This window comes from Papilio xuthus, unplaced genomic scaffold, assembly GCF_000836235.2.
Source record: "Papilio xuthus unplaced genomic scaffold, Pxut_1.1 DF825946.1, whole genome shotgun sequence".
NCBI lineage: Eukaryota > Metazoa > Arthropoda > Insecta > Lepidoptera > Papilionidae > Papilio > Papilio xuthus.
The window spans coordinates 6460304-6486259 of record NW_013532703.1 but is presented as its reverse complement, the minus strand read 5'-3'; the positions used below and the strand labels follow the sequence as shown (position 1 = coordinate 6486259).

At 39.4% G+C, this 25956-nt stretch overlaps 4 protein-coding genes across 9 annotated transcripts in view; 1 reads left to right on the top strand and 3 right to left on the bottom strand.

Moving 5' to 3' along the window:
- Window positions 1-263: 263 nt before the first annotated feature.
- On the top strand, window positions 264-20431 carry LOC106124514 (axonemal 84 kDa protein). 4 transcript variants are annotated; one of them, XM_013321248.1, is made up of 25 exons: window positions 264-317; window positions 895-916; window positions 1067-1192; window positions 1716-1762; window positions 1967-2027; window positions 2263-2369; window positions 3031-3122; window positions 3510-3643; window positions 3714-3766; window positions 4025-4162; window positions 4360-4434; window positions 4565-4764; window positions 5045-5211; window positions 5433-5568; window positions 5734-5834; window positions 6468-6543; window positions 6778-6863; window positions 17632-17788; window positions 17961-18103; window positions 18277-18352; window positions 18508-18661; window positions 18741-18889; window positions 19033-19102; window positions 19657-19758; window positions 19864-20431. In XM_013321248.1, exons 1-25 carry the CDS (start codon window positions 294-296, stop codon window positions 20029-20031), a joined length of 2664 nt encoding a protein of 887 aa, XP_013176702.1. In that variant the 5' UTR covers window positions 264-293; the 3' UTR covers window positions 20032-20431. The 4 variants fall into 4 exon arrangements, with proteins under 4 accessions (XP_013176702.1, XP_013176703.1, XP_013176704.1 ...); XM_013321249.1 differs by having other exon boundaries at window positions 19919-20430; XM_013321250.1 differs by lacking the exon at window positions 19864-20431 and having other exon boundaries at window positions 19033-19134; window positions 19657-19743.
- On the bottom strand, window positions 7084-12323 carry LOC106124515 (toll-like receptor 6). Of its 2 annotated transcripts, none has more exons than XM_013321254.1 (8): window positions 11245-12323; window positions 10182-10352; window positions 9877-10016; window positions 9494-9659; window positions 7927-9264; window positions 7677-7810; window positions 7459-7586; window positions 7084-7326 (listed from the first exon to the last, which is right to left on the bottom strand). In XM_013321254.1, exons 2-8 carry the CDS (start codon window positions 10324-10326, stop codon window positions 7113-7115), a joined length of 2265 nt encoding a protein of 754 aa, XP_013176708.1. In that variant the 5' UTR covers window positions 10327-10352; window positions 11245-12323; the 3' UTR covers window positions 7084-7112. The 2 variants fall into 2 exon arrangements, with proteins under 2 accessions (XP_013176708.1, XP_013176707.1); XM_013321253.1 differs by having other exon boundaries at window positions 10182-10309.
- Window positions 12477-16746, bottom strand: LOC106124516 (toll-like receptor 6). Of its 2 annotated transcripts, XM_013321256.1 has the most exons (9): window positions 16672-16746; window positions 16431-16589; window positions 16016-16143; window positions 15382-15533; window positions 15073-15202; window positions 13644-14951; window positions 13301-13434; window positions 13083-13210; window positions 12477-12822 (listed from the first exon to the last, which is right to left on the bottom strand). In XM_013321256.1, the coding sequence occupies exons 2-9, from the start codon at window positions 16487-16489 to the stop codon at window positions 12609-12611; spliced, it is 2253 nt and encodes a 750-aa protein (XP_013176710.1). In that variant the 5' UTR covers window positions 16490-16589; window positions 16672-16746; the 3' UTR covers window positions 12477-12608. The 2 variants fall into 2 exon arrangements, with proteins under 2 accessions (XP_013176710.1, XP_013176709.1); XM_013321255.1 differs by having other exon boundaries at window positions 16431-16746.
- Window positions 20432-20819: 388 nt separating the features above from the next.
- LOC106124491 (uncharacterized) overlaps window positions 20820-25956 on the bottom strand; it is an 8652-nt gene continuing 3515 nt past the window's right edge. Inside the window, exons 8-17 of the mRNA XM_013321201.1 lie at window positions 25366-25937; window positions 25062-25230; window positions 24899-24989; window positions 24688-24809; window positions 24481-24597; window positions 24191-24313; window positions 23589-23747; window positions 23298-23441; window positions 22849-23094; window positions 20820-22743 (exon numbers count right to left, since the gene is read on the bottom strand). Of these exons, the coding sequence (XP_013176655.1) occupies window positions 22438-22743; window positions 22849-23094; window positions 23298-23441; window positions 23589-23747; window positions 24191-24313; window positions 24481-24597; window positions 24688-24809; window positions 24899-24989; window positions 25062-25230; window positions 25366-25937 (2049 nt within the window). The 3' untranslated portion in view covers window positions 20820-22437. The remainder of the gene's footprint in view (window positions 22744-22848; window positions 23095-23297; window positions 23442-23588; window positions 23748-24190; window positions 24314-24480; window positions 24598-24687; window positions 24810-24898; window positions 24990-25061; window positions 25231-25365; window positions 25938-25956) is intronic.

Sequence of the window (25956 nt, the reverse complement as noted above, 5' to 3'; positions counted from 1 at the left end):
GCAAAGATGTAGAACATAGAACATGGCTATGATCCACTAAGATACTACAACTCGGGTACTACTGAAGTTTTTTTTAAATGATGACAGAGTCGGGGGCGACAGCTAGTGGGCTATATAATGAATTCGTATGACTTTTGAATTGACTTCAATATATTTTGTCATATAATGTCACAGTGATTTAAATGTCTTTTTATAAATTTATATGTATTTAGTACAAATATTTTTTACTAAATCTTTTGTATATCTATTTTAATGTTCATTATATTTTTAATAATATAAATTAGATCAATATTATGGCAAAAAAAGACAAGAAAAAAGTAAGTAACATGTAACATGGTTAATCAAATTGTTGAATAATATATATATATATATATATATATATATATATATATATATATGTGTGTGTTATTTTCTATTATTATTCATATATATCTAATGAAACACCCTTTGTTACAAATACAATATTAGTACTGTATTACCTATCGCTCTAATGCCACTATTTAACTTGCGCAACTGCCTTTTAGAAGTTAAGTGGAAAAAGACGTTTCTTACTTCATTTATTCTTACTTTATGTTTCAATCTGTTCTTACAACATTTCAATTCCATCTTAAAAGTTTAGATGAATGGATGATATAAGTTTGTTTGTTATAACGTATCTCCATACATATCGGCCGTAGATCGGGCTGTATTTCGCCTTAAAAATAACATAGTCATGTGGAGGAACGCATAGGCTAACAATTAAGTTCTTGTTAGTCCGCGTGGACGGAGTTGCAGGCGACAGTTATTTATTTACATTGATGACATAAGTAGTCCTAATAATTTCCCCAAACAGGTGTAACGGTCAAAGTATGAAAATATATATATTATTGTTAAAGATATCTTTTAAATTTTCAGAATGAACGAGCAGAACCCCCAGGTAATTGTTATTCTGTTACGTAAACCTCCGAAGTGAACATCTTTGCTACGGTGATGAAATAATGAAGATCCAAAAAAATCATCCATTCCTGATACTTTCTTAGTTGTTTCAGTGGGAGGTTGTGAGATAATCAATGTTTCTTGTATACAGAGGCGGAGGTGCTGGAGGAGACGCTGGTGGCCACCACGGAGCTGGAACAGCCGCCGGAGGAGGTGCAATACACCGACACCTCGTACACTAGCGCCTCCTTCGAGTCCCTGCCACCGCCCGTCGAAGGTCAGTGCTCTTATATTCACATTTCTGTACTCAACCAGGTAACCATGTTTAAGAGTAGGTAATAAAAAGGGTTCATTGCATGACAAAATTAAAAATTAAAACAGTATTTTAAAAAATAGAAAGGAAAGTCTATAGTTGTTTTACCAACAACAGTATTTAATAATAAAACAATATAATAGCAATCATATTTTGTGCTCTTTGATTTCACAATTTTCATTAAAAGTATTTTCAGCAGCATAACAGTAATTTGGTTTATAAATATTGTATAGCAAAACGTGTCAACGTCACTTGTGATGTTTGATCAATGCTGGAGTTGCGAAGACAACGGAAGCTCGCCCCCTTCCTTCTTTACACAGTCAAATAAAGTGTAATAAAAATGCCCTGAAGTTCGTACTTAAGTGAATTTATTAGATAATTGAAAAGTGGGTGACGGTATACAGTCACACAATATGCTGATGACTGCATGTAATAGTAACTAAGTAACATATAGACATCAAAAATAAACTGAATTCGTGTTTTTCAGAAATCAAACCGAAGAAAAAGAAGGGCAAAAAGGGAAAGGTAGAGGAGGTAATAATGTTGTTATTATATGTTGCTATGGATAATATCATATTTACCATTATCGTTTAAACGACTTTCTTTACCCAAAACTAAAAGCAAAACCGGATACTGTTCTGACACGTAGACACACAATTCCTCACAAGTATATAGAGATAGAATTCTGTAAACAATCTCTTTGCTATATAAGTTTACATGTAATGTCATGTTCGCCAGGTGGCGGTGGCTAAGAAGACTACTTCATCATTCGATTGGTCCGACGAATCCATACCAGATGGTAAGCTCCTGGCATTGTTGTAACAAACTATAATAGCTTGGTATGGAAGGAGAGTTTGCTTCATGTAGAGTAACAGCCGACACTAGACTTCCGCTGTTTAGTTTTGGTAATAAGGACAAAAATGAAGTCCAAATGTTATTCATTGATATAAAGTTAGTTACTTTAAGAGAGACGTAGCACGAACAGTTCATTTGTCAATTACTTGTCCGTACTAATATACACAATCAACTTATAGCAGAGGAACCGCCGGTAGAAGAAGAGGAAGATCAATCGAAATTAAAGAAAAGAGGTAAAAAGGGGAAGAAAGACAAGAAAAAGGAGGAAATACCAGAATTTGAAAAGGTAAGAAGTTGTCGGTGCAGTGATTATTGTCTTATAATCTGGTTAAAATAAAAGTCCCTAATATCACATATCCAAATATTTTGAATTCTAAGTTCCTTTAATTTATTATCTGAAGTATATTTTAGTGCATGGAATATATGTATAAGATAATGACGAAACTCACGCAAACTTCTTGTCTGACTTCAATCGTATAAACGTCTCGCATCGAACCCCTCTGACATGAAACCATAAAAACTTTTTACATCGACCTGAAATATGCATGAAAAAATATCTTATAACTTTTTATTATTCAACGTATTCCCGTGCAGAGTTGAGTGTCAGCGACACCGAGCAGACCGGTCTTTGTACTTATTATATATTATAATATAATTCAGTGAAAGTACTTCATTTATATTATAATACGCGGATTGTTCATCAAAATTTATTTGAAATATTCATTTATATCGGTGATATGATATAAAAATGTGAATCTTCTTGTGTTTTACTGAAATGTTATAGTTTGCATTTGTTTATATTTTCCAAAAATCCTGGTGTAAAATGTGTACATATAATTCACATCTATTATATAACACATGCATCTCTGATATATAACACTAGATTTTACTTAATAAATAGTCTAACACTATACTATTATATGCTCAAGTAGTTAAATATAACTTAGCCTCCGAACTGGAGAAAGATGAACAAAAAAGACAGAGACAACTGGCTGCTGCAGCGCATTGAGGAATGGCGAGCCGAAAAGGAAGCGGAAAAGTTAGTTTTCTTACGTCCACGTACTTGTACATTTTGGCAGCAAGTATTTGTAGCGGAAGTAGTAAATCATTTATCGTTGTTATACAAAATGAATTTAAAGAAAGTAGTGCTGATCCCTAAGGGTTAGCACTCTAAAGAAATTTGTTATCCCATCTATTTTATGGTAGATTATCTTAATTAATCTTTTTTATTATCCTTCTTTGAATTTCACTCTGTCAGGATGTGTAGGTATACGTAATTATAAAATTGTTTAACATTAATATTTTCTACCACATCTTCGTATTCATCTTAGTTTTCAGCGACGATCCGAGGAGTGTAGAAGTATCCTAAGTAAGTAATAAGATGTACCAACGCTTATTTGCTTAAATAAGAGATTATTGTTTGTAGACAAGCAATTCTCGCGGGCGCCAAGGAGAAGCGGCTGGCGGAGGCGAGGGCGCGCGCCGCCCTCATGGTCAAGGACAAGGAGCACATGGAGGTCAGGAAAGACTTGCTGCGAAAAACTGTCAATTTGTTCCAAAGTAGGGATATCACATTTACATATTTCATCATGAAAAACGACAGAAACGTATAATTTTAATTATCTTTCAGAATTTGAACAGCAGAAGCTGGAGTTCGAAAAGAGAAAAAATCTTAGAGCTGAAGTAAGCATGCAATTTAGTTTTCCGATATTAACTAAGTTCTATTTATAAATAGAAGTCTAACTTCTAATATATAATTATATATATATATGTCAGTCAGTATCTCGTCACAAGACTTCTTCTAATCGAACACCTCAACAGTTACGAACACAAACACACAGGTTACTAATATTCTTTTAATTTTGTCAACAGTAAAACTTCATCTGAACTATAAATATTTGGTATATGGAGTATATAATGTGGCGTGGTGTGTGTTGACAGTGGCATCAGTACCTGCGCTGCGACGGGCTGCCGGACCCGCGCGTCGTCACGCAGATGAACACCTACCTGCACCTCTGGCGGCAACAGGACATGTGCGACGACAACGACCTCGACAGACGCTGTCTAGAAGTTTTGCCGGTAAACACTACTACTGCTTCTATTGCTTACACTGCAACATTGGTTCTATTCACATAATTCATTTAAAGACCATCTAGAAATAGAAAAAACCCTTCAGTAAATAGGGTAATAATAACTCAGAAAAATTAAAAACATCTTAGCCAATACTTTTCTTGGAAGTGACAATAATAAAACCATCAATAACAAATTCATTACAGATGCTGGATCTACTTGACGAGATAACGGCTGACACGAGGCAGTACACAGATTCCCAGATCCGAAATTTTAATGAGGTTGTTTTTATTTACATCGAACACACCCTTAGCATGATTTCATAAATAAAAACTATTATTAAAAAGAAAACATGATTTAATGTAGCCACTGCTTTCTATATTTATACTCAGTATTATTAGGTACTCTCAGGTACGCGTGGCCCTCCGAGAGGAGCTGTCCAACGCCATCCAGTTCGCTTCGTATACACTGCTGCGGGACCTGGAACATCGGTTCCAGTGGCCCTCCATCAAGCTGACCACATACGAGCGCGAGTTCAAAGGCCTCCGGCTTAACTTCTGGGTCGCTGTCAGGATGCCTACCAGGAAACCTAAACCTGTGGAGCCGGAACCGTGAGACAAACTACTAAATAAAAAAGTGGATTGAATAATATCAACTTGAGCTTAGCGATGTTATAGTCCCAAAAGTTATTCATATAGAAAAAGCCCAAAGTCGAGCAGTATTCATCACCGTTGTTAGACAAGCAACCAGAACTAGTTTTTGTGTCAAAAGTTACGACCCAACGATAGAAAGCCAGCACTTGACGACAATTAAGTAAATGGTATCAAGTAACTAATATATAATCATAAATAAAATGATACCCCGGCTGACAATAGCATTGTCTGGTGGCAGAGAGCCAGTGGAGCTGTCGTTCCCGGCCATGAAGGTGGCCATAAAGCTGCCAAAGATCATAGACGGGTCATGCGCGTGCGTGCGCGCTGCCCGCTCCCTCGTCGACCTGCTCAGCGAGCGCTCCAGGACATTCCCTCTAGCCGCTGATTTAAACAATAGGTATGAAGGTTAGTAACAGAGTTAAAAGTAATTATCAAAGTAATATATGTAGCATACTAATTGATCCGGAAGAATTAACTACCATAGTCGTATTAATTGAATTCGTCACAATTCAATAGAGATCAAACAAGCGCATCATCAATCGGTAAACTCTACCGGTGAAATATACACAGAATGCAGACAGGTATTTCATTTTCAATTCTAACACCTTTGTAAATAAATTTACCAGATTTGTTCACGTTCAACGTCAAGGAGCACGAGTTGACGTACAAGCTGAAGGCCGAACAGGAGGAGGTACGCAGCAAGTTTTACAAGGACATTGCGGCCAAGATAAAGGAAATAGAAACTTTTATAAAAAGTAACCCGTAAGCAAACTTTGAAACTTCATATAAAACTAACCAGAGATTTTAAGTTGCATTAGTTTACATTTACTCTATAATCAATATTAATTTATATCCGAATCGGTATTTAGTACAAAATACTCATAATTATATGACCGATCAAGTTTTATGACGTACGTACCATTTCAGATTCTTGAAAAACGAAAAAGAAAAAGAAGAATTGGACAATTTAAACATGGCCGAGCCGCAGGGTCTCCCCGATCCCAGGTCATTTTTTATTGAACAAAATGGTGAGAAATTATAAATGTTAATAAACCAATAAAACAAGTCTGAGAGACAGTTATAATTGAAATTATTCCGCTACTTATTAATTAAGACAGATGAAACTTTTAAGGCACTCTCACATGTACTACTACTGTGTAAAAAAATGTGTCAAGAGTATCAAGTCGCAATGTCGCATGTCGTCAATATGTCATGAAGTTACGCAACTCATCAAGATTCTTTGTAAAATGCTACAATACTATGATAAAACCTGTAAAAAATTCTATGAACTTCCTTATCAGAATAAAAAATGATTATTTGGCATAGTTTCCAAGAACTTTATTAAGTAATTGTTCAAAGGGCAGTCTCCGGCTACAGTTTCAGATAAAAGAACCTTTCTTACATTTTGAGGTACGAGCGGGATAGATAAGCAGCGTGAGACATTATTGTCATCTTCTCTTTTCATGATTTGCCGGATTTCCTGAACGATGTACCTTTAAACATATTACGAGATATGTGGCACCAAAACGACGGTTGCCCAGCTCATTTCGCTCGTTCAGTGAGAAATAATTTGGTTAGAAAATATACAGGACGATGGACTGGTCGTGTACGTAAAAATCTAACAAAAGGTGTTTAACATTTTTATTTTATTCTTTTTCCAGAATTGGCTTTCACAAAATATCTGAAACAGTGTAATTATAAAACGAAGCCGGGCGAAATCAACCTGCGCAAATACAGGTACGTGAAAGCGGTAGTACTCGTAAACATGTCAGCCAGTTAGTAATATAAGTACAAAGAAAACTTTATATGAGCATAGGGAATACAAATAATTCATGTTTCAATTAAGTAAAAAATAACAAGGTTTGAAAACTTTTTGTAAATTGATCTCATGGCCAATCTTTAATGATTCTCTTTTTTACTAAATTCGGGCAATAAGGCTACGTTTATAAACTAAGTATTTCTTTGTGACAGAGTGTGTGGTGGTATCCTGAACGTGGATCTGCTGACCACTCCGCCGCAAGCCAAGCGCATGGCGGGTGGAATCTCCCTCACCACACGTGAGTTGATGCATCTACTATTTTTATTTTGCTATAACTACGGTATACATTTGTTATTAAAACAAGTGATAATACTTTTTTTGTCCATGGACAAATGTAATGTTTGCCGTAGTTAAGACAAGCAAAGGTTTCAATAATTGTAACTACAAAAGGTAAGACTATGTACTATACTGTATACTATTCTTTAAACTAGAATAAATAATAATACAAAACAGTAAACTGCCATTTCCTAAACTAATGTATATTTAATCATGCGATGGAATCATTGTTCGCTTGTCTCAATTTATGTGCAAGTAAACTTTTATTCAGTCTTCTCCAGAACAAAATTTGTTCAGCTTTTTCCTTTGGCCAGACAACGTACGTATTGGTCAGCATCAGGTAGTGTAAGGTGTTAGGCCGCATACGTCGGGGGATTTCTTCTAGAAGCACTAGAATCAGATCCTCCCGTCTCGTCTCCAGCAGTCTGCAATAAAAAGAATAATAAAGAAAGATGCTTTGTTCTATTGCATTATATCACGCGTTATACTGACTATAGTTAAAGGCGTTTCAACACATTTAATTTTAAGTTAAAGTTCTTAAACAAGATTATGTATACCTGTGCTGCGCAAGATGCATTTCAAACTGGCACCATTGACTTAGCAGAAACTTTTGCGAGAGGATCAGGAGGATAGTCTTCGAGCGATCCATGCATGAAACTATGTTCTCGAGGATTGACAATCCCACCTGGAACAGAGAAGCGAAAGGAGTTACAGTCGGTGGTGATCGCCTGCAGGCGATGTGTGAAGGAAAAGACGGAGGAGGAGGAGTGGTCACCATGAAGTCCCTCTCGTGCAGGCAGACGCTGACGTTGGCGTCGACTTCGACGTGCGGCAGCAGCTGGTCCAGCACCCAGTCGCGGTCCTCGTGGCAGTACGACACGAACACGTCGTAGTTAAATATCGTGTTCTCTGGAAACAGTCAGGCATTGTCTAATAATGTTTATGAAATTACAACTTTCATCAAAATCAATACAATTACAAACTACTACTACGTTACTACTATGTTATAATACTATAATACTCACCGTCTATAATATCTTCATTATTGATCAAACTTATCATTGTAGAATTCCTCATAGTTATGAAGAAATATCTGATATTTCTTCTAAATACATATCCAAATATAAAAAATGGTAATACAAACAGAGGTATTACCAAAAAGTATAATGTGTTCATAGTATCCGAAATTACATGATCGATATCGAGTTGAGTGCGCGCGCCGCACGACGGTACCGCACCGAACGGAGTGGTCCTGCCTTCGACCGCAAGCAGGCACATGTACGAGCCGTCGTTGTAGTCAAACAAGTGAAAGTTCCCAGAAGATTTGGAATTGAGATCCTCCTTGCACTCGCCGCTGGCGCAAACCGACTTGATGATCTGTCTATTTGATATCAAAAAATTAATGTCTCTGAATCCGGTGTGATATACTGCCCCTCCTACATCACTATTATTATTAAGTGGAAATATAAACTCATTCGGCAGGATCTGTTCGTTCCTCAAAGCTAACAAAAATAGTTCTCTCGCATTGCAATTGCACACGACGAAATTTCCTGAAATGCCAATGTACCTTAAATTCTCAAAATCCATTTCCATCTCTTCCGAAATTAAGTTAATGTTGTTGTTTCTCATTGACAAAAATTTTAGCTTCGGCATCAAAACCATAGTGGGCCTGAACCAGGTCGTGAGTCTATTCATGTCCACAATCAATACCTGGAGATTAGTAAGACTTTTAGCTATTTTTTTCTTTATTGTGGCGATTTCATTATTCGCCACTAGTAATATTTCCAATGAAGATAAATTGTCAAAAACATCTAGAGTGCTGAGTGCGATATTGTCAGCATACACTACTTGTAAAGTAGATCTAACACCGCGTAAAGCTTTCTTATCTTTAAATATGTTTTGATTTCTGGACACATCTAAATATCTAAGCGAGGTGCCCGCAAGCCAGCTCGCTTCCATATTTATCAACTCCGTCTGACATATTGATAAACTTAGCAAACTTCTTAATTTTTTCATTGCAAGGAGGTTTTCTTGTCGCATCTTGGTGTAGGATAAATCCAATGTTTGTAATCGTATCAAGTTTGAGAAAACTTTTAAGTCGCCAAAGTACAAGCCTCGATAAACTTCATTTGTATTATATTCATAGTTTCTGCTTATATCCAAGTGAATCAGATTGGACACGCCGTTGAAAGATTTTTCATTGATTTGATAAATATTGTTTTCCCCGAGATATAGCTTTTCAAGGTTTGGCATGTTTTTGAAAGGGGAATCTTCCAATTCTCTGATGCCGCACATACGTAAATCCAATTCACGTAGATTTTGAAGATTCACCCCATGAAAGCCGGAGGACCACACTTCAGTAACTGTGGACAAAGCAGTCGCCGACTAAAGTGCTGCTGGCCTTATATTTCTAATCTAAAATCTTAGGTTAGAGGTGGAGAGATGGATTAAGGAAATATTTTTCTATATTCAATTCGTAACATGACAAAAGCCACGCCACGGTTCGTTTGGTTTATTTTTTTATATAAAATCAATTTAATAGAAGTCGAAATAATATGTCGAGATGCTTAACACGTTTAAATGGTCACTCACCAAACCCTTCCACCTCGGCAGGCACGCTCATCGCATTAGTCGCATTCATTTGCACTTCGAACTTGGGCCTCTCGAAGTTTTTTGAGTAGAAGAAGTTCCCAGCCAGCGTGAGATACGCTAGTGTATCCGAAAGAGGCTGGCCACAAGGATCGGTTAACCTGAATATCTAAACATTGAGAGTATAAAAGAAAATTTACGATTGCATATCCATCGCAATGACTTCCTAAAATGGTGTCAATATTTATGGAACAATCATAACACAATATTCCTCTTATGACATAAATGCATTCAGCACTTTAAGTATTCAGATTTACCTTTCTTACTCGTGACAGTCAATTAAGATTGTCATGATGTCATGTGACATCATAGAATAATGTACGTACCTTGGGCACCACTAGGAGCTGATTCCTGGCCATGCTGAGGTACTGCACGGAGTTGTTGGCGCAGGAGAAAGTCTCCAGCTGCTTGTGCAGCCTGCGGTTCGCGTTGGATTGATACGAAACATCGATCTTATGTGCTCGCGCTACAATTAGGAAACGTTTAATTTAACTGAGCCTTCGAACAACGTCTCGAGGTTCTTTATGAGTTAAGTATAATCAGTGTCGTTTTTAGCACATCTTCACCCACATTACATGAGGTTGTTGTCAGTTTTTGTATGGAAAATAAAATGTTAAAGTGTGAGGATTACGTGCTCTCTCAGTGAGCTTGCCACTCTCGTCGACCCAGCTCTGCACGTCCGTCATGTAGCCCGTGAGGCAGCGCTCCTGTGGCGGCGGCTGCGCGCTCGCGCTCGCCAGCGCAGCCGACGCCGTAACCCTGACGATCACCAACATATTGGTGAAATTGTTTTGAGTTTCCACTGCCGAAACATCAGATAATGTTTTTTTTTACATCGTAAGTTGGCAAATGAGTAAGTGGTCGTTTGAGTTAACCCAAAAAGCGAATCGACCGCTGCCCATCGAAATCCGCAATTGCAGAAGCGTTACCTACCTTTATTCGACGGTGGAGGTGACGCACAGAAAGAGAATATTTCCCTTTCCTATGCTCCCTTCCTCTGTCACATCTACTTCCCCTTCCCATTCTGTCCTCACAAAAAAAGAGTGGAAAAGGAAAGGGGATTAAATTAGGCCTCTGACACGCAAGTTGTAAGTTGTGTGAGTCTTGCCCAAGACAATGAGAGGGATAACTATGCTTTTGTAGTAGAGTTTCAGCAGAACAAGTCACGGTTAAGTTAATAGATAATAATGACACAAGACTGTCAGACTTCCTACACCTAGCTCGGCACAATTACCAAATCAACACCAAGAGCCGGATATAATACCATTGTTGTAATTCTTATCATATGTTAGCATCATCAAGCTGCCCATCTCCCTTCGTCCTCTCCGCACAATACTTATGTACTGCACTTCCCTATATCTCCATCAGCCAGCCGTCATATCTGAATTCATCCTCTTCTAATATTTATCATATCTAACAGCGATAGTATTGTATGCCGGTCAAATATATTCGAACGAAAATTTAACTTGAGTGACAATTGAAAAAAGTAATAAAAGCAATATCAATAACTAAGCGATGTCCTGTTTGACCTAACAATTGAAAGCAGATTCCTATTGGCGCAGGAATCTCTCAAACAACTTATACATCTAGATAATAACAACGTTTTCTTTAGTTAATATATTTGTACGTTAAAAAAAATTTCTATGAAATAAGATATTATTTAAATCAATTATTTGTTAAATAATGTAACTTACAATAAAAGCAATAGCATTATGGCATCCTTTTGAGTTGAATAATCAAGTAAAATAGTATTTTGTTCATCGTCGTTGTGGTCGGACACCACTCGCTGCTGACCACAGATCGTGCGCCTTCCTTTTATAAAAATTCGTTAGTAAACAGAAATCACTTTACTAAAAATACTAAAAAAAAATCTAAACTTTCACAGAAAACACTATAATTTGTCCAAACGATTCTCCAATAAAAAAAATATTCTTGTTTTCTTAATCAATAACAAAGAAAATTTAGGCACAATTAAAATTAAAATAGTTCCAAAACATGTGAACAGTCGTGTGATATAAATACTGAATGATTGAACGTTAACACGTAATGACTGATAATATGTTTACCTATCCTATCACATACAGGATGTTGCAAAATTAAGTGTTCGATAGCTAACTTGAATATGGCTATATTTTGATCTCGACGTACATAGATAATCTCTTCCTGGATCCGGATATAGTAATGAAACGTATTATGTAACATGACTTTATCACTACATTGCTTAATGTTAACTTGCTCCATGTTAAATGATGTAGTGATGAGTGAGTAATTAAAAGATTGATTTACTCTTATAAAAAGGTATCCCTACAAAGTTTAAATTTTGGAACATCTTTATATGTTATCGCAAAAATAAAATAGTAGAAGATAATTTGATAAGTGGGACATGTGAGACGTAGCGATGTGAGTATCTTATCTGTGGACAGTGAGATCGTGATTACAATGATTGTACAAAACCGCAATGTTATGTCGGACTCTTCCTCAACAACACATTTTATAATTCCGCAATCGGACACATCACCTTTATACAATGTTATTTTCTGATTCGCCGAAGAATTGTATTTTCACTTACACATTCTTAATTTGATTATCATAATAAATCTACAAGTAGTAGCACAATAAATCTATAAATTGATCCGTGGCCGATATTTTTTAATGCTTCACTTTTAATAGTACAATTGTCAGGTCTGATAATCGATAAATATAAATAAAAGAATATCAGAATTTATTGTATTTTGGAGCACCATGGAGATGCGCCAAAAGTTACATCCTGTATTTGTATTTAAAAAAAAAACATATATCAAAAGATAAACAAGATCGATATAAATGTTTTTAAACTGATCGATGATTATACTTTAATTATAATGTTATGTATAATTAAACATCTGAACCTAAGCTCAATTTAATCAGTATCAGAACCAGGCGTCTAATGTTAATTTGTGTAAAGCCTAATATATAGAAAAAAAACTTTCATCAATGTCTGTAAATCAGTCTACATAATAAGCATAGCGATTTGACTGTCCTCTTGTCAATTAGATCCTTTTTTAACTAGAATGTTTATTCACGCCAAAGAATCGGTGCTGCTTTGTCTCATTTTGTGCGTGATCAAACTCTTATTCAATCGTCTCCAGAACACGGGTTGTTCAGCCTCCTCCTGCGGCCAGACGATGTACGTATTGGTCATCATGAGGTAGTGCAGCGTGTTGGGCCGGACACGACGCGGTATCTCTTCTAGCAGAACTAGGATGAGATCTTCACGTCTTGTTTCTAAAAGCCTGCAATAAAGATTGAAATAACAGTATAATATGCATTAAATTGCCAAAATTGTGAAAGTATTGCTGAGTAGAACGACCGAGAATATATTATACTAGAAATGTCTATTAATTTGTGGTACGAATAAGAATGTAATGTTCAGTAAATATTGAAGCCGAATTGTGCAGTGCGTCGCTGCTGAGGCTTCACACCACTGTTAATGCACATAATAGTTTTGTCAAACTGAATCTAGCTTGTAAAGTGATAAAAAGATAATGTATACCTGTGCTGCGCAAGATGCATTTCAAACTGGCACCATTGACTTAGCAGAAACTTTTGCGAGAGGATCAGCAGGATAGTCTTCGAGCGATCCATGCATGAAACTATGTTCTCGAGGATTGACAATCCCACCTGGAACAGAGAAGCGAAAGGAGTTACAGTCGGTGGTGATCGCCTGCAGGCGATGTGAGAAGGAAAAGACGGAGGAGGAGGAGTGGTCACCATGAAGTCCCTCTCGTGCAGGCAGACGCTGACGTTGGCGTCGACTTCGACGTGCGGCAGCAGCTGGTCCAGCACCCAGTCACGGTCCTCGTGGCAGTACGACACGAACACGTCGTAGTTAAATATCGTGTTCTCTGGAAAAAATAATCGTCAATCCATGTTTTGAAGTATAAACTCAACTTTTACGTAAATAAATAAACAAACACTAAAGTTTAATTTGCCTAAGTCCTCGTATTACGGTTTCAAAAGAAATAGCCTATTGTATGTATTATACTAATGTTTTATAAGCTTGAGCTAGTTTGACAAAAAAATTAAATTAGTTATTAAGGTAAATCGAACTTACCATCAATAACTTCGTCTTTGTTAATTAAACTCAACATTGCAGAATTTCTTATAGTTATAAAGAAATATCTGACATTCCACCTAAAAATATATCCTAAAATACAAATAGGCAGTAGTAATGCAGGCACTGTCAACAAATACAATGTATTCCACGTCTCGGCAATAACGTCTTCGTAGTCGATGTCTTCGCGGGTTTTACAGAACGGTACCCTGCCGAATGCCAAAGACCTCCCTTCCATCGCCTGCATGCAGTGGTACTTTGAAAGGTCGTAGTCAAAGATGAGGTAGGAACCTGGCGCATCGATAGCACCGCTCTCGTCACACACCCCGTCGGAACAAGTCAGCTCCAGGCGCATCCGTTCTGCTATCATACGATTGACATCTTTGAAGCCCGTGTGGTACAACACGCTTTTCACTTCCTTATTGTTCAGAGGGTAGATGAGAGAGTCAGCTCGAACATTCTCGTTCCTCGCGGCTACTTCGTACAGTTCTCTCGCATTACAATTGCACACGATATTGTTTCCCGATACTCCGATGTACGATAGATTTCTAAAATCGGTTACCATGTCCTCGGATATCAAGTTAATGTTGTTATTTCTCAACGACAATAACTTCAGCCTCGGCATCAAAGATATAATCGGAGTAAACCACGTCGTTAGCCTATTCGTATCCATAATCAAGACCTGAAGATTTCTTAAGCTCCTAATTGTATTTCTGTCAATGGAACTAATTTCATTATTGGATACTCGTAATATTTCTAACGAAGTTAAATTTTCAAAAACTCGCATATGCCTCAAGGCGACGTCACCAGCGTATATCACTTGCGAGGAGGATTCGAGGCCCCTTAGAGCTCCAATATCGTCAAAAATATTTGAGTTTCCCGAAACATCTAGAAATCTGATTGATGTGTTTGAAAAAAAATTTGTTCCCAGATTTGACAATCCCGAATGACAAATTGACAATGTTTGCAAACTTCGAGTTGCGGCTCTGAGCGCGAGCAGGTCGCGCTGGGCAAGCTTTGTAAAAGATAGATCTAATGCATTCAAACTTTCCATTCCTGTAAAAACATTTACATCGCCGAAATGGATACCTCCATCGATTCTGCTTATATCTAAATGGCGTAGTCTCATTAGACCCCTGAAGGTGCGTTCGCTGATTGTATATATATTATTCTCTCCAAGATACAGCTTATCAAGGTTTATCATGTTGCTGAAAATGCCATCCTCCAGTTCAGTGATGCCACAGAGCCTTAGATCCAACTCACGGAGATTTTGAAAGCGAATTCCCCGTAATCCAAATGACCATGAATCTGGCAATGAACAAATTTGAAAATTTATAATATACATAATGTTACGCATAAAAGAGCTTTGATTTTGTGCGACTGGAAGATAAATGTAAACTTCCGACAAATTGATTACAATTACACTCACCGTCAATATTATTATTTATTTTTATCACTGCTTCGTGAGATCTTTTAGGCCCAAAGTCATTTCCGTACAGCGTCAGGTATGTTACTGTCGTTGAAAGTATTTGTCCGCAAGTATCGCCGTAGCCAAAAACCTAGCAAAACCAAAACAATATGATGACATACTTCTGTTCATGCTATTTCCAATTTCTAAAAAAGATTCATTTGGATGAAAGATCCAAAAGGTTGTAAATTTGGTTGACAATGTCTTTGTAACTCCGAAATACTGCAATTTAAAGATTGACATCAGTCTGCTTACATTTAAGGAACTTACCCTCGGCACTTGCTGCAGTTGACATCTCGCCATGCTGAGGTACTTGACGACGCCGGCCGCGCCTTGCCGGGTACATTCAAACTCCCTCAATGCACCGACGAGCTTCTGAATTGTCCCGTTCTGGTAGGACACGTCCACTCTGTTGGCCCGCGCTGGAATGTCAAAGGCAGCAATGTAAATCATATTCATTCGCAGTAACATGACACATACATAGCTCGTTGGTATTATAATGTCCTATTTTACAAAAACAAGTCTTACTTTTGCAAGGAAACTAATGATAATCTATGGTTTCAACACTGGCTGAGAAATATTTTGTCGCGGTTTTGGGGTTTTGGTTCTTATGAAATAGACAGCTCTCATATAAATAACATAGCTAAAACTTTATTCTTACTTCAATTATCCCCGAGGCGACGTCGTATTATTGCATTACAAGTATTGATTCTAGGAGGTCAAAACAATTCACTACCGCTATTTAGTTAAGGTAATTCTGAACTACTACTGCTACTACTGAAGTAACTTAAGATAGGTAACTCATCAAACTGGTGAAGTTGGTATTCATAAGACTGTCTTTATTTCTTAAACTCAAACAAGTTATAGTAATAGAATACAATAATATAATGTACTTATGTCTTACGTGCGGTATTGGTTAGGCGACCGCGAGCGTCGACCCAGGTCTGCACATCCGTCATATACCCCGTCAGGCAGCCGTCGACGTTCAGCTGAGGCGCAGTCGTAGCCGCTCTCACCACCAGCCAAAATATACTGCAGAAAAGCATGACTGAAATAAAGCAGCGTTGTCGAGCCGCGTTTTGGCTGCAGTAAATCAGATGAACATAAAGGTGCACGAACCCACCATTCCATGAAAAACCATTGACTACATTTCTTTAGTAACAAGAAGGGTTAAAATATGACGATGACTCAAAGTAGTTTCAAAGACTTCGCATAAGAAAGTACTGGTCTCAATGTTATTCAAACTTCTCACAAATATTTATATTTAGAAGTAGATTACAATCATTTATTATCATTTTAATAATGTTAAAATAACTCACAAGTATGTAACAATCATTTTAATTTGTTCAACGTTCCCTCGTACAACGTGTACAGACATCGGTTCCTCCTCATAGTGAACACTCGTAACACAGCATTGCCATGTCCCGGGACCAGGTGTGGTGAGGTGAGGGGAACATTGACAATTACATCATTATGTCCTGTTAAAAACACTTTTTACAAAACTGTTAAATCATACACATTACAGAACAAACAATATTTCAATCACTGTTAATAAATCACCTTTAGGAAATGTAACGCAAATAAATCCTTTGCTATTGTGTGCGTGTGTGTGTGTGTGTGTATGTAATGAGTTGTAATATATTTGTATTATATATCTTATGATAAGAATGAAAACTGTAATTTCATTAGTTGCTTTGAGCTGCAATCTCAATATTTTATCGGATCACGATAATTATTGTTATTCATACCCTTTATAAATATTTCACTGAACTACCTTTTGCTAAATTTCCATTAAATTAGTCGAAAATTATCATATGTATAACATGCATGCATGTTTTCTTATGTTTTACCAAACTGCAAATAATTGGACAGTGTGAAATACTGCTATAAGTATTTCTATTTCCTCCTACTAAAGGTATATTCGACCAAAACCAAAAGGTGCAAGTTAAATAAGACAGTTTAAAGAGTGCAATTTTCTATTGAATTTACTCATTTTTATGTCAATTCCAAATAATGTTTAGTTGAAACACTTCCAAGTAAAATCCAAATCGTTGCATTTCATATACCATATATATATATATTGTACTTTTAGATATAAAAATATATCGCAAGATAATGAACCTACTAGAAACAAGTTACATTGACTTTGATATGGTTTAATAAAAAATACTAAATAAAATTAGAAAATTAACGACAAAAACCTCAGCTGGTTCATAGTAATCAGCCCCAAAATTTATTTTAGGAAAATATGAACGGTGTCTTTCTATAGAAAGGACTAGCCACAGTGGCTCTTGCCAAGTATTTCGTAATTTTACAACGTAATTTTGTCCAATATTTTAAATTATTGTTATTAATGCAGCAGACAGTTTCACTCATACAAGTATTTCTAACTTTCCAGTTTGCATTGATTTACACAGTCAGTGTATATTTGTAGGATAAGATATTAACTAAATAAAAGAGAATCTTCTATCAAATAATGACTTCTGCCACATTATCTGTATGTGATATATCATGTTGCAGTGGAGCTGCCGAAGCGGCTGCAGCAGAGCAAGTACCAGGTGCGTTACCGCGCGCCCTCACCGCCGCCGCCCGGCGTCACGCGCAGCCCGGAGGAGATCGAGGCCGAGATCAAGCGCGTAGAGGCCGAGTACGAGAATCTGGCGCTCGTCTTCATCGAGTAAGTACATATGAGTAAATAACATGCAGTAACATCGGAAGAAGGGTGGTTAGTTTTCCATAAATTATTTGCTGTTCTGACAGTGATCCCATAACATTCGCTACTTGCGCGCCAGTGCCTATTTCCTAATTCAAACGAAGGGACGGTGGATGCATATAGCAAGTGATTGCAGACTGCCGCAGGAGGTGATGTGGTCGGAGCCACCGGTGGTATGCCAGTGGTACGAGCCGCGTCGGCTCTGGATGACCACATACATCAACGACTACAAGTTCAACGAGGACAAGCTCACAGTGCAGTTCCGTACCGGAGTGCTTTGTAAGACGATCTATGCTATTCCAGATAGAAGATAGTAGGAGCATGCAGGTCGCCATATGTTTGGGACCTGCTAATTGAAACATTTTGATGTAAAATCATATCAACATTAATTCATTCTCAACAATATTTAATAAAACAATTCATAGAAAAATAGAACTTCTTTGCAACGACAGGGCCGATCGGCTTTGCGACATTGCGATACAGCAACTTGCCCTACCAAGGCTGGGATGTCCGGCCGGATCTCGAGAGGTGAGAATTAATTGATTCTGATTGACATAAGTGAACGAAATTTATTAGATCCATGTGATGACCGGTGACCTAAATGAGGCCTAAAGAGCGATAACTCTCGTACATACAGTTTGGTAGTTTGCCACTTTCTCTCATATAAACGTCGGGCGTTCCAGCGACGGTGTGATAATATCGGTGACGGGGGTGTGCGTGAGCGTGACGTGGCTTTGCTGTGGCAGCTCGGTGCGCCTGCAGTGGATCGCCAACGCCACCACGCCCGCGCTCAAGGACCACTTCCAAAAACCCTACAGCGTTAAGAAGATGATACAGGTTACATTACAGTGCTGAATGGTTCATTACTCTATATGTTAGATGTATGGTGAGAGCCGCCACTTGCTGTAATTTACAGATAATGCGCGAGGCAGCATGCGACTTCTTCCCAGACTTCGACGCTCATAACTTGGTGGAGGGCAGCTGCCCCAAGGAGTGGGTGGGCGAGCGACACACCTACCACGCTATGGCCTTCCTCGCCAGGGCCTACAATTTCCAGTGGAGCAGGTAACAAAGAACTCGTTCATCACTTGGCGGATTTAAGGTTCTATAATAACAATTTAGATCCAAATGTTAAAATTCACTAAGGTAGTAAGAACATCCTTTTAAAATATGTTTACATTTGTTGTGTTCTGTTTATTGCTCGCTAGATGGAACGCTACCGCCGGCAGCAGGAACATCGTGATGCAGATACGAGAAGCAATTGACAGAAAGAGAGAGGTGCGGACATCAGTTCACTAATTTGCGATACTGTGGGTACTATTATCAAACATAAGAGATATCGAGACATGCTACTCTACATTCAAGAATATTACTGCTTAAATCAGTATAAAAACAGTTAACAGTGGTAGAGCCCGCTATAACATCTTCGCACGAATTGGCCCGGCTCGCCCGGTGAAATACCACGACCACACAGAAGACAGGCGTGACGTGGATGCAATTCCGAGTTTCGTCTAATGAGTGTGCGTCCCGGAGGCCTAATTTAGTTCTCTTTCCCTTCCCACCCTTTTCTTTTAAGGAAAGGATGGGAAGTTGAAGTGGACTCCCCGGATGAGAGGATGCATGGAAAGGTAAAATATTTTCTTTTTGTGCATCCTCTCCTCCGTCGATTAAAGGTAGGCAACGCATATGCAATTGCGTATGTCTATGGGCAACGGTCACTTCTATTTCAGCGATTTCAGGTGGCCGCTCGCTCGTTTGCCACCTTATGATATAAAAAAAACATCATCTACCTCTATCAGTATTCCACTAGTAACTGATTCAATCTGTTGCAGGGCAAGTTCAGCCTGCTGCACGCGACGCCGCAGCACGCCACCATACTGAACTGCACCGAGCTGTCGCAAGAGTTCAACCTCGATCCCTTGGCTGGCCTGCAGGTACACATGCATTATACCTCTGTTTTTACAAATACCCTTTTTTTCTTTTACTCAACCGATTCTATTTTAACTCGTGGCGTTAAATCGTGTCGTTTTGGCTTACAGATTCTCTCTCATCTCCTCTGCTCCTATATGATTAAACATGACAAGATTTTTGCAGTTCTACCCGGACCTGTTCACTCTGAACCTGTCGTACGGGTCGGTGGACGCGCGTCGCGCACCTTTCCTCATGAAGTACAGGCTGGTGGAGACCGTGTTCAGCATGTTGACTGAATTGAAGCTGTGTAGCTTCTCCTGAACACAAACTATATACGAGAATACGCCTAAAAATATATACGAGTAGTTAAAATATGTACAAATAGTGTTAACTCTCAACTTACAATTATTGAGGGATTTTTTATAACGTCATGAATAAAATTATGTCATGGTTGAAAATACAACCATTTCCACTGCCACAACACTCGTATGAAACCAGGTATCGTTGTCTCGTGTTTTTTTTCAAAGATAATGAAAAGGATCGCAATAATGTTGTCATACACATGATAACTGTGCGACATTAGACATTGATAAGGTACAACAGCTGTTTGAGAGTTAACGCTATATGTTAATATAATTTATCCACTTTTAATTAAGCTTACTACAAAATAAATCATGTGCTAATAATGTGCTTTCATTTTTGATTGTCCTCAAAGTGCCACCACAAATAACATAGATTGATTGCGATCTATGTCGATGCAACAAATCTTTTGCCAAACCATCTTTTAATTTTGTGACTGTTCATCTCACCATTTTTTAACGCAACGCGTATTAAACTCAACTTGTTTCAAACTGACGTGAAGGAACATTTTCATCAATCGTAACATGTCGGCTGCATGGGGACAGTTCTGTGTGGTGTGTATGCGCAATATGTAGTTGATTGGACGCGCTGTTCCCCTCTTATTGTTATTTAACTGGCACGCTCGAGGTTTTTCTGACACTTCTAAAGCTGATTATGTACTCGTACAATTACAAGGAAAATAAAACCCAAGTGAATACTATAAACAAATTATCAATTTATTTTACTGATTAAAAAAAAAACTAAAAACTACTAATAGGTAGTAAAAAAAACTTTATATTTCCTTCCATTACATGAGCTGGATATGAATAGATTAATTTACAAAATAAAAAAGGTTGTAATAACAAAATAAGATATGCTTACGGTTTAATGAAGCGCAACAACCCGCCCTTTTATTTACACAATCGCAGTGTGCCGTTTGTTGTACACACTCTGGTCCTCCTCTCTGTCCGTGCACTACCTGTACCTAATTACACTTTCGCAAACATTATTTACACAAATGAAGACATTACACGCGGCCCGCCTCGGACCCACATAAACTCTATTCAAGCTTCCCTTACACGATACTATATAAAATAATTTGTTGATTCCTTTAAAACAGATTTACAAGTGTAAATAAACATTTCCAAATACGCTTCAAAATATAATTGTCACGACATCTGTCCCAAATCGCGAACCCATCGGTCATTTCTTACATTTCATTTATATATGTCCCTCCCCTCTCCCCTCCCCCCCACACAATACAATAGACACAAGAGGTTGTGAGAACACAACGCAACAACAACATCAACAACAACAACAACAAGTTACTGTACAGTACAATTTGTGTAAGTAACATTTACAAATGATGATGAAAGCTAACTCACAACACAACACAACACAACGACACGGACAAACAATTTCATCTTATCCCAAAAACACATTAACCTGAAACAAATGTCGAAATGTGGTTTTGTTGCGTCTCGTCTCGTCTCGTCTCGTCTCGTCTCATCTCGTCTCGTCTCATCTCGCTTGTGGATTGATTTTTCCATTGTTTATCACATTTGCCCTGAAGAACTGACTGACACAAAGACTATCGCTCTCTCTGATCGCACTCTTTCTAAACTTTACATTTTTAAACTTTCAAAAATCAATCCACAACTTTTATATAAAAAAAATGTCCCCACGAATTTAAATGGATTGTAAACATATTTTCATCCATATATAAAATCCAATGGTTTGCCTTCCTCTGCCTTCCTCTGCCGTCCTCTGCCGTCCTCTGCCTCATCTCACAAATATCTGAATATAAAAGCATTAACGATTTCTCTCCGATCTTAATATTTACAATGTAGTTATTTAAATAAATGTTTCTTGTTCCATTTTTTATAAACAACGTAAAATGATGAAACGCGACCATTTTGTCATTTTGTCATTCTGTTCATAAATAATATTAGAATGACAATTTGTCAACATTTTGCATTGATTAAAACCCTTTTTTACAAACTCACAATTTACTAAAATATTTTCGTCCACCAAATGTCACTTATAAATTAAAAGTAATGTAAATCAAATGTTATGTTAAAAAGCAACAAAATTAAGTTAAATATTAAAATAAAAGATGTGAATGTACACAATTATTATAAAAAGATTAAGTTAATGTTTGCCCCCGGCCCGCCATCTCGCCGCACTGTTACCGTGTAGGAGTAAACACATTCATCGAGAACGTTGGCAAAAGTAAATCGTAACTTTTCACTAAACTAAACCGTCATCATTTACTATGCAAAATAATTACTGTCGTCCAAATAATGTAGGCCTCTCTCTCTCTCTCTCTCTCTGTGTCTGTTGACATGACTGTCATGTTTGTATCAGCAGAGATGCTTCACGAGCTGCTCCGACACGTCCGCCTTGGTGAGGTCCGCGAACTCGGCGGTGGTTCTGCCCCGTTGCAGGATCTCGATGGTGCTCCTGGAGTCGAGCTGCTTCAGGTGAAGCAGGACCTTGGAGTCGGGCAGCGGCTGCAGGGGCCGCGCCACCGCCAGGCCGGTGTTCTTGAGGGCGCGCGCGAGGCTCTTCAGGAACTTGTACCACTGGCGCTCGCTGGACGTCGCCTCCGGGGTGTTCACCAGCGTGGCCGCCTTCTCCAGCATCGCGCACACGCAGCTCAGCGTCAACTGAAAGCGTTAATGTATGTATTACTAACGATTATTTAAAATATATGTTTTTCTATTTAAAGTTTGCAGTAATGTAAGGTGGGGTGGGGTGGGGTGGGTACTCACGGGCGTGGTGAGGGCGTGCGGGGTGCGCGCGGGGTCGATGGTCTCCGCCAGGATGGCGCACGACTCCAGCACCGGCGACCAGGCGGTCGTGTTCTGGATGTACCTGCGGTAGTGCGGGGCGAGCGCGGCCAGACCGCCGTCGTCGCGTCGCGCGGCGTGCGGCAGAGCGCGCAGCACGCGCGACCACAGCGCGCGCATGCGCACGTGCCCGACGGGCGCGCGGCTCGCGAACCGCGCCACCAGCGCCTGCCCATATACCATCCATGTATTTTACAACTTATAAACATTATTTTCACCTTAAACCAATTAACTAGTAGCGGTTTACTAGAAACATTATATGATTTTAAAAAAAAATTACATAAACATATTAATAGAAATAGTTAGCTCTCTAGCGACAAAATGGAACAAGTTAGTAGAAGGTAGGATTAGGATTATGAGGCAGTACGGACCCTGCCCTTGCGCACGGCCAGTATCTGCGGCAGGCGGTCGGCGTGCAGCAGCGCGGCGAACATGCGCCCCAGCAGCTCCTCGCGGTCCTCGTCCAGCAGGTTCTTCACCGGCGGCGGCTTCTGGCTCACCGCCAGGTTCACCACCTGCACGCACACAGACTACTTTCTTACCACTCGGTACGCACTCGATGGCTACCTCTAATACTTAAATCAATGCAATCAGATTATATTCAATGAACTGACTTATGTGAGTCGAGTCGCGTTTAATTCACTTGTGAATTATTGACCGACCTGTCTCTTGTCTATGCTCTCACTCTTGGGGCTGTCCTGCTTGGGCCTCCTCTGCACCGACTCTATGTTCTTGAGGAACAGGTTGGACTCGTCCTCCGCCTCGTTCTCCATCGCCTCCTTCTGCGCCGCTTCCAGCTGCTTCTGCTTCTCTTCTCTTTCCTGTCACGTAATCAATGATATATAATAAAACTATTTTCACGCTAAACCTCGTAAACCAGAAAATACATTTTAACATTAATATACATGTTGTTGAAAGTGTACAACAGTAGCTACACCTTCATTGTGTCATTCCATCCGTCACGTCACTCTATCTCACAATTACTACTACTCTTTCCTCTACTATCTGTTTAAGGAAATGATTGATGTGAACGGTAAATATATTCGACAGCGGAGTGGACGCATAGTAACGGGAAATATTATTTTGCCAAATAAAGGTAGGCAGCACATCTGCGCAATAGGGGATGTCTTTGGGCAGCGATCGCTTCGATATTTCGGTGTTTTAAGGTGGTCCCTTTTGCTCACTTGCCACATAATAATATAAGAAAATGTGTCGCCACAAATATATAGTTTGATTGATGTAGGCATATTAAAAGGAAATGTACCTTGAGAATGAGCGCGTTGGCGATGGCGAGGGGGTCGTTGAGCTCCTCGAGGCGCAGCAGCGTCACGTACAGCGCCTCGATGTCCAGCAGCACCTGCTTCGTGCGGCGCACCTCGCGCGGCACCTGCAACAACCCACAACCCTCCAATAGCTACGTGTTACCTATCATTGGCTAGTTATTTTGTTAAAGTTACTATATATATAGATAGATTTACAGGTGTAGTTTTATTTTAAAATGAGGTCAGTATAGAGGGATACATAACATAATGTAGGTAGGTTGGTATTGCTGACCTCGGCGGGGTTGGTGGTGCTGGCGACGCTGGGGGCGCGCGAGGTGCGGCCGGAGGCGGGCTCGGCAGACACCACCTCCACGTCGATTATCTTGCGCGGCGCCGTCACGCTGCCGCACTGCACACATGTCGCACAACATTCACAACCTTTACTTTAACTCTTTCACAGTTCTAACTAAGTAAGTAAGTAAGCAAGCAAGTAAGTGACCTGCAGCTTGCCGAGCGAGTTCTCGAACTGCGTGGGCACGTACTGTCGGGGCGCCGCCTCCTCGCTGCTGGAGTTGTGCCGGTGCGAGTTGTGCCGCTCCCGCCCCGCCTCCTGCTTCACCCCTGCACATCACAACACACATCACAACACATCACAACACAGATCACAACACATCACACACCAAATACCAGTTAAATGGAAGTAAACTCACCTCCGCTGTAGAAGGGATGATTTTGCTGGTTAGCTTTGTGTGCTTCTTTGATGCCCTCCTTCTCTTTATTCGATTGCCGCTCGAGGAATACCTGCCAATGAACGGAACGGATTAAAACTTGCAACTATTACAAATGGACACTTTTGACAAAAGGTGCACTGACGGTGTAATAGAAGTCGTGTATGTATGGGGTGCCGGTGTTGAGCTGCAGCATCTGTATGTTGATGAGCCACTGCTTCTCGCGCGCCGTCATCAGGCCCGCGTACTCGTCCACCTCGCCCCCCGCACCACCCGCACCACCAACATCGTTGTCGTCTCCGTTCATCATGTGCCTGGAAACACGGTCCACACAAAGATAAAAATACCAGGAAACTCTTTATAAAGAAGCCACAAAATATAAAATGAAACGATACCACCTACTAGGTAATGTTATCCTCAGTGTCGGCGGCATCTTTAAAATGATTTACCTGTTGATATGATTAAATGTGCCATTGGAGCGTTGATTGTTGAACATGGGGTGGTTGTTGATGAGCTGGCTGTTGGTGAAGACGGCCCCCCGGTTCAGCATGGGGTGATGGCTGGCGTTGTGGAAGCTGGTGTACGGCAGCACGGGGTACGTCGACTGTATGAGGAACTTGGCCAGGTTCTGTGACGTCATCATCTTAGTGTTTGTGTTGTTGTACACTCTGCTCTTCTGCACTTTCTCATTCCTCTGGTTGGCGACAGCTTTGAGAGCAGCTTGGTTGCCTTTGTTCTGCGGCGAGATGTGTTGCACGTTCATTTGCTGCGTGTTCGCTGCTTTTGAGTTTATTTGCTGATTTGTTTGCTTTATGTTGGTCTGTTGAGGATTCATTTGTAAATTCATAGGCTGTGAGTTTGATTGTTGTGAGTTGATTTGTTGCGAGTTCATTTGCTGTGGGTTCATTTGTTGCGAGTTCATTTGCTGTGGGTTAATTTGCTGTGGGTTCATTTGCTGTGGGTTCATTTGCTGTGGGTTCATTTGCTGTGGGTTCAGTTGCTGTGGGTTCAGTTGCTGTGGGTTCATTTGCTGTGGGTTC

Coding starts and splice junctions, on each gene's coding strand:
- LOC106124514 (XM_013321248.1), top strand. CDS start 294: ATGGCAAAAAAAGACAAGAAAAAA. Junction 2,028..2,262: donor CGACGAATCCATACCAGATG/GTAAGCTCCTGG, acceptor ATCAACTTATAG/CAGAGGAACCGCCGGTAGAA. Junction 3,644..3,713: donor AACTGTCAATTTGTTCCAAA/GTAGGGATATCA, acceptor ATTATCTTTCAG/AATTTGAACAGCAGAAGCTG.
- LOC106124515 (XM_013321254.1), bottom strand. CDS start 10,326: ATGTTGGTGATCGTCAGGGTTACGGCGTCGGCTGCGCTGGCGAGCGCG. Junction 9,660..9,876: donor AGCTCCTAGTGGTGCCCAAG/GTACGTACATTA, acceptor CTCAATGTTTAG/ATATTCAGGTTAACCGATCC. Junction 7,811..7,926: donor TAATGAAGATATTATAGACG/GTGAGTATTATA, acceptor GACTGTTTCCAG/AGAACACGATATTTAACTAC.
- LOC106124516 (XM_013321255.1), bottom strand. CDS start 16,489: ATGTCTGTACACGTTGTACGAGGGAACGTTGAACAAATTAAAATGATT. Junction 15,534..16,015: donor TCGCCTAACCAATACCGCAC/GTAAGACATAAG, acceptor TTGACATTCCAG/CGCGGGCCAACAGAGTGGAC. Junction 13,435..13,643: donor CAAAGACGAAGTTATTGATG/GTAAGTTCGATT, acceptor TATTTTTTCCAG/AGAACACGATATTTAACTAC.